The 7,197-nt window shown below is 59.0% G+C and overlaps 1 protein-coding gene across 1 annotated transcript; it reads left to right on the top strand.

Moving 5' to 3' along the window:
- Positions 1 to 3,428: 3,428 nt before the first annotated feature.
- On the top strand, positions 3,429 to 5,861 carry GSX1 (GS homeobox 1). Its single transcript, XM_070471146.1, has 2 exons — positions 3,429 to 3,986; positions 4,437 to 5,861. The coding sequence occupies exons 1-2, from the start codon at positions 3,578 to 3,580 to the stop codon at positions 4,823 to 4,825; spliced, it is 798 nt and encodes a 265-aa protein (XP_070327247.1). The 5' UTR covers positions 3,429 to 3,577; the 3' UTR covers positions 4,826 to 5,861.
- The last annotated feature ends 1,336 nt before the right edge of the window (positions 5,862 to 7,197 follow it).

The following is a 7,197-nucleotide window of genomic DNA, read 5'->3' on the forward strand; positions in this document are numbered from 1 at the left end:
ATACCGCCTCCCAAGTCAGGCCCCTTTCTTTCCTTTTTTTATGCAGGAAATATATGGTGAACACCTACTATGTGCCAGGAACAACTGTTCTGAGTTGGGATATAGTACAGCAATGCACAAGATAGACAAACAGCCAGTCCTCAGTGAAGCAAACATGTGGGGGGGGGGGAGGGCAGAGAGCAGAAAATCTAATGCCTCAAGGACACAGTGACAAGGTGTTTATAGCAAGCAACACCGTGGGGAGCGCTGGAGAAGAGGGGAGGTATTTTTAAGCAGGGTCGTTGGCCTTCCCAAGAAGGAAAATGACATTCGAAGAAATTCGTGAATGAGATAAGGTAACAAGGGCCTGCCCCACTCCACCCCACTCCACCCTACTCCACCCCCAGCTGGCAATCTTTTTGCTGCAAGTATCTTAGAACTACATTTCCGGGGGAAAGATGGTGTGTTCTCTAGACCAACAGGAAAGGAGGCAGTCTGAAAGTAAAAGAGAAGACCAGCGACGGCAGAAATGATTCCACGTTGAACTGTCCCTGATGGACACTTGAAAACCCGCTCGGGGTGCCGAGTAGGGCCCACAGGCAAGAGGCTCCCCAGGGCCCCTCTCCCAGGCTGTCAGGCTAATCCCGCCACCTCCTCCCATCCCCGCCCCATCCTGCTAAAAGCAGCTCAGGGAGGTGCCTGGAAGGAGAAAGCCGCGCAGCCTCCCGCCTGCACCCAGGGAGCTGGGGACCCCAGACTCCCGCCGGGCTCTGAGGGCAGCAACCGGAAGCCAGGCGGTGGCACAGGCCTCCGGCCCGCGAAGGGCGCTGGGCATCTTTGCTGGGCCGCACTCAGCTCCCTGAGGCCGGCGTCCCTCTGTTCTTGCCCGGCCGGTGGGGCTGGCCTTCTCCTGGGGGTACAGAACTATTTTCCTGACATTACCCAACTCCTGGGGTGCAGCCAGTGGCCCAAGACCACAAAGCAGGGAGTCCCCTTTCCAGCCCACAACCTGCCCAGTTTAGGGATGGGGGATTAAGTGTGTGCTCTTTCCAGGCTTCCCGAAAACACTCTTCTCAAGGATGCTATTCTGCTTGGGCCCGGCTCTCTCCCGCGCCGAGTTGCACAACAAACCATTTAAACATTTCAGCACAAAACCCAATCCATTGTGGGCTGCACATTAAAAAGTGTTATTCGCTTTGAAGTTTTTGTCTAATGGCTCTAAACTGAAAGAAAGTGTTTTCCTATTACTTAATTCAATCATAGCGGAGAGACGTGGTCAAAAGCCCACGATTCTGCCCCGAAGTGGGACAGAGTTCTCTTTGTGCTTGCTTATCCTCTGCTGTCACACACTTTAATTCGCCTCTCTTTATCTGGCATTCAAAACTTTCTTCAATGACATTCAATAAGGTCCAGAGGCTGGAGGGAAAAAAAAAAAAAAAACTGGTTATTCCCCCCCAACCCCCAGATATTCTTTCCCAGTAGCTTTGGCCTTGCTCACGGTCAGGGGCTCTTAACCCCTTCCTCCCCGGGTGTGGGCTGCAGTCCCTGGAGAGAGCTCCTCACTGACCCTTTGCGGGATCCCAGCTGCCCCTTACAGGCTTCTGGGTCCTGCCCGCACCCTGCACCTCTCCCACCCACCTCTGCCCAGAAGGGAGGCCCTCTCGCGGCTCTAGTCCCCCTCTGCGCCCAGTCTTTGAGGTCCTGGCCAGCCCAAATTGTCCAGGGAGCAATTAGAAGTGGCATTAAGCTGTACTGATGCACTCTGGCTTGTCCGTCAACACCCCCCCACACACACACACACACATAGCAGGAGCCTTGGGGAAGACACCTTGGAGTTGAGGGACTCCGCTGGCCCCCCAAGGCGGATCGCTCCTTCAAGGAAGCTCCGAGTCCTTACTCTTCCTGTTGGGGACAGGCCCTGCATCCCGGTTATTTCCCCACCGCCCCTCTCTCTTTTATGGAATCTGATATTTCTCCTCAGATAAACTCTCTTTGCTTTTTGATCAGCCATCATCTGTTGCGGTTGCTACTGCAGAGATGTCCCGGATGATGAAAAGCCGTGCGAAGGCTTCGATTTGGGGCCGTCTTATTTCCGTGCACTGATTTCCCGTCCGGAAAGCTTCCCTCTCCGTCTCTCGCGATTTCTTTCAGGGCTCAGAGCAGGTGACTACGGCGACTCGGTTCCGATAAAATCGAAAGTAAACGTCTACCTCGAAAAGTCTCAGGCTGTACATTCGAAAATGTATGCTAATATCCCATTGTATGGGAAAAGCTCCTGCCAGAAGTAGCTTGGAGCTCAGAGGACGATTTTAGAAGCTGAAGCTGCGTACACAACGCCAGGCGTTTGAAGTTGTTTAACCATTGTGTGACCAGAAAGAAGAAAGTGATGCAGGCAACAGGAGCAGGTCTTGGGGAGAGAGGAAGTCTGGTAGAGCGTGGCCAGAGTCAGCAGAAGCTGGGCACAGAGCTACCCCTGGAGCCGCTGCTCCTCCAGGGCTAACTTCGGGGAAGACAACGACTTCCCAGCGCACCCGCGGGTCTGTTGGGGCGCGGGCCAGCGGAAAGAGCGCCAACACTCTCCATTTCTGGTGCTGTGTAAGATCTAGGTCTTTGCCGGCCAGGCTTTCTTCCCATGCCCTATCTCTGTCCGTGATTCTCTGTGGATGATTTCCTCTTTACAGCCATGATCAGCTCCCGAACAAAGACTAAGGCGTTACAGGCAGTATCCAAGTTAAGAGTATTTGAGAGACTTAGAGAAAAGAGGGACAGCGATGAGGCTAGGGCTGGATAGCAAATACCAAGCCCTCTCTCTGCCCAGCGACGCCACCCCTGCAGGAGACCTGCTGCTTCTGCTTCCCGTACCCTGAGAGGGGAAGGAATTCCACAGGTGGAAATAGTGGCCGGCCGTGGGGACGCTCGCGGGGTGCACAACCGAGCTGATCAAACCCAGTGGAGGCAGCCTGATCTTGGGGAAGGCGGGGGGGGGGGGGGGTGCGAGGGAGAAAGGATAGCAGCGCGGGGACCCGGACCGAGTCCCGCAGAGAACATGGGGGTGTGCGCCCATGGGGAGATCTGTGGAAGCAAGGGTGCAAAATCAGTAAGATAAACGGGCCGATCGCCAATGCAAAGCCAAAGGGGAGTAAGGAATAAAGAGAAAGAAAAGAATATTAAATCGCAGAAGAATGAGAAAATAAACCCGCAAAAGGGAGAGGAGGGGGCGAGGGCGCCTGTTACGGCGTGGGTGGGGTTGACAAGAATAGAGTACATTATGCAGTTCATTTAGTTAACAAGTGAAATAATGAGGAAGCGTGCAGAGTGAATGCCAAGAGAAAAGGCACAAAAACCCTATTGAGAGGCCCCGGCCGCTCCTGGCGTAGCCCATCACATGGCAATAGTCCTATTTAAGCGGCGCCGCCGGCGCCTTTCAGCACCACTAGTGCTGGCCAGCACCCCGCGCTCTCTGGGCGGTGCCTCTAACCGCGGCCTCCCCGGAACGGGCAGCTGCGCGCGGCCGCGGCCCGGGCGAGCGCGCGGGTAGCCCCTGTGTGCGCGGGGCGCCGGGAGCCGGCCGGCGGCTGGGCGGCCGCGCGCCGGGGCCATGCCGCGCTCCTTCCTTGTGGATTCGCTGGTGCTGCGCGAGGCCGGCGAGAAGAAGGCGCCGGAGGGCAGCCCGCCGCCGCTCTTCCCCTACGCCGTGCCGCCGCCGCACGCCCTGCACGGGCTCTCCCCGGGCGCCTGCCACGCGCGTAAGGCCGGGCTCCTGTGCGTGTGCCCGCTCTGCGTCACCGCCTCCCAGCTGCACGGGCCCCCCGGGCCGCCCGCGCTGCCCCTGCTCAAGGCGTCCTTCCCGCCCTTCGGCTCGCAGTACTGCCACGCGCCCCTGGGCCGCCAGCACTCGGCCGTGTCGCCCGGAGTCGCTCACGGCCCCGCCGCCGCCGCCGCCGCCGCGCTCTACCAGACCTCGTACTCGCTCCCCGACCCCAGGCAGTTCCACTGCATCTCCGTGGGTAAGCCGCGCGGGGCGGGGCGGGCAGGGAGGGAACAGACCAAAGTTGGCCGGGTGGGGATGGGGGGGTGAGGCCCCTGGGCTCCTGGGGGCGATCATGTCGGGCCTCTGAGGGGGACACTCTGGGTGGCGTGCTGCTGGAGAGCTGGGACTGGACCCCGGCAGGGAGGGCGAGGCAGGAAGTCCCGATCCTGGCGGGGACTTCCAGGAGGGAGCGAGGACTGGGGCGCGGGGTGCTCCATGAAGGAGTGCGGGGCCCCGTGACTCCTGGAGTACCTGGGTCCCTAGGCTTGGCGAGGAGGCCGACCGCGATTAGCTGCCGTGCATTGTGTTGGGGCGAAGGGGTGGGTGAGAGACCAGAATCCCGGGATTCTGACGGCCTCCCACCGGAGGATGGGGCCCACGGCGCCGGGGTCTGATGGCTTGCGTCTCTGCGCCCCACCCCCTCCAGACAGCAGCTCGAACCCGCTGCCCAGCAGCAAGAGGATGCGTACGGCGTTCACCAGCACGCAGCTGCTAGAGCTAGAGCGCGAGTTCGCCGCCAACATGTACCTGTCCCGCCTGCGCCGCATCGAGATCGCGACCTACCTGAACCTGTCGGAGAAGCAGGTGAAGATCTGGTTCCAGAACCGCCGGGTGAAGCACAAGAAAGAGGGCAAGGGCAGCAACCACCGCGGCGGCAGCGGCGGCGGCGGGGGCGCGGGGACGGGCGAGGGCGCACCGCAGGGCTGCAAGTGCGCGTCGCTATCCTCCGCTAAGTGCTCCGAGGACGACGATGAAGTGCCCATGTCTCCGTCCTCTTCGGGGAAGGATGACCGCGATCTGACGGTCACTCCCTAGGCGCACGCCTCCCCAGGGAGCCCACCCCAGACACTTCCCCGCGCGTGGCTCCAAGACTGGTCCTCGGACACGGCTCTGTTTCCCAGGCACCCACTGCCTAAGGCGGTCGCGCACGGAAGGTAGCGCGACTTTGCAGGGGTCTTCCGTCCTGGGAAGCGTCAAGAGCTTGGCTGACCTGACCTTGGTGTCTCCACCCCAGGGCCCGCGGCTATCCAAAGCGGACTTCCAGCTATGAACACACCGCAAGCGCGCGAATCTTTCTCTGCCAGGCGACACAGGGGCTCGGCCCAGCCCAGCGCCTTGCTGGCGGCCGGCGCCTCCTCGCCCGCCAGCTCCGGACTGGCTCAGGCTTCCTCGCTTCCTAGGCTCTTCTCCACCCTGAGCCAAGCTCGGCCTTTCACCTCTAGGGTGCCCATTCGCTCCTCCCTTTTTTTTTTTTTTTTTTTTTTTTTTGTCTTTCCCTCCCCACCTCTTTGCTACAGTGATTAATCCACTTCCCCCAACTGCCACACACACTTAGGAACTCCTGGGTTTTGGTGTTTTTCTTTTCCTTTCTCCTCCCCTCTCTGCAGAGCCCCCTTGGAGTTCCTCGTTCGTTTGTCGTCCCCCATCCAACCTGCTGTGACCATGGCTCTTCTCAGACGAGAGAAACTGCCTGTCGGGAAATCGGTTCACTTTGTCTGAGTCGCTCTGCGTTCCCCCCAGAGTCCCACTGTCTGCCTCTGAGGACATTCATCTCCCAGACCCCAGCCCTGCCCCGGCCTAGCTTGTCATTGTAAGGTCTCTGTAATGCCAGAAGATATTTATTTATTTATTTATGTGCAAAATTTTAAATAAACTTTTTTTTTTTCTTAGAAATCCACATAGCTCTGGATCCCAAGCCAGGTTGGGACTTCCTGCGGGGGCCTGTCGGGGCTGGGTGATGGAGTCCGGCTCCATCCCTCACCTTGCTGCTCAACAGCCCCTCTCTACACCCTCAGCACCCCCACCCCCGACTCCGTCTTCTGCGCCCACTGGCCGGGTGCTCTCCCTGATCTGTCTGGTTCCGGCAAGGTGCAGCCCCGCATTAGAGAGTCCAGTCCGAACGGAAGGACGGGCTCTGCCCGCCCTGTGCCTTTCGTCCTGACCCCTGCAACGCCCCCCTCCCGCCTAGGGTTGGGCCCCACCTCCAGGCCGGTCGGCCTGCCTGTTCCCACTGTCATCCCTAAGGTCAAGGAGTCGGTGAACTTAGTCCTCTGATGAGCTCGGATTGATAACTTGCTATCAATCTTTTTTAAAAAATCTTACTTGTTAGGGGCAAATTCCCAGCGAAATTGTGCGACCTCCTCTCGGAAAGGTCCTCATGCCTTGCAAATTTCCTTAGTGTGGGCCCTGCTCCCAAGCCGCGGTTTCGGAGGACCCAGAGGATCCTGCGCCCGAGTTTCCGCGAGGGGCCGCGCGTAGCCGGTTCAGATGGCTCCAAGACCTTACGTTCTCGTCTATTCTTAACAACCCCACAGCCCCCGACGACTTAGAATCCACACCCCAGCCCTCCTGTAGAGATAAGCTGAGGTTTTACGCATTATGCGGAGGAAGAGACTCGGGAGGTTCGCGGGTTCCGTTGCGCGCACGGCACGTGGCCACCGGAGCCGGGTGTTTCTGTTCAGGAAATGGAGAACGGGAAACAGCAGATCCGGATTCTCCTGACCACCACCACCCCCACAACGCCAAGACCCCCACCCCGCCCGGTCTTGGAATCCTGGGTCACTTCTTTTCCTGCCAGAAATCTCTCCACCACACACCCCCACACGCACAGCCCGAGGAGAGCCGGACTCCGCGCACTTAAACAAACACACGCGTCCCTTTCCGAGAAAGGCGCCGGTGCTCAGCACACTCGCGGGTCATTTCTAAAACCTTCGCGCTTTTCCTTTCAGATAAAGCACATGAGGGGCTCGCTCTCCAGGGCTCCTAGAGCAGGGGTGGCTGCGTCTGGCTCCCCACGGAGAGGCCACTCCAGGTTCCTCCTGCAGCCAACGCCTGGATGGTGTCCCAGGCAGGGGAAAGTCTGTCTCTTGCGCCTTCCGGCACCGTCCCCCGTGCCCCTCCCCGTACCCCCATCTATCTGAACCCCAGTCTCACTGAAGACCGATTCTCCGCCCTCTCAGGAGGGTACATGGCGCCAGCACAAGCCGAACCCAGGATACTTTATGGCAGACCGTGAACAAAATAGCAACTAATGTGTTACTATCGATGCTTCTGATGCTCTTCGAGTTTTGCGCGGCTGACCGGCTGAGCTAAGAGCCCTTGGATAGTGAAGTTTCGATCCCTTAGCTCCAGTGCAACCCACTAGTCTGTCTGCCTTGAAACTCTGTGACCCGGCAGCAGAAGGGCCC

This window comes from Odocoileus virginianus, chromosome 8, assembly GCF_023699985.2.
Source record: "Odocoileus virginianus isolate 20LAN1187 ecotype Illinois chromosome 8, Ovbor_1.2, whole genome shotgun sequence".
NCBI lineage: Eukaryota > Metazoa > Chordata > Mammalia > Artiodactyla > Cervidae > Odocoileus > Odocoileus virginianus.

Bases quoted from the DNA above. Each gene is read 5' to 3' on its own strand.
- GSX1 (XM_070471146.1), top strand. From the start codon at position 3,578: ATGCCGCGCTCCTTCCTTGTGGATTCGCTGGTGCTGCGCGAGGCCGGC. The intron at 3,987-4,436 runs GTAAGCCGCGCG...CACCCCCTCCAG, and splicing joins GTTCCACTGCATCTCCGTGG to ACAGCAGCTCGAACCCGCTG.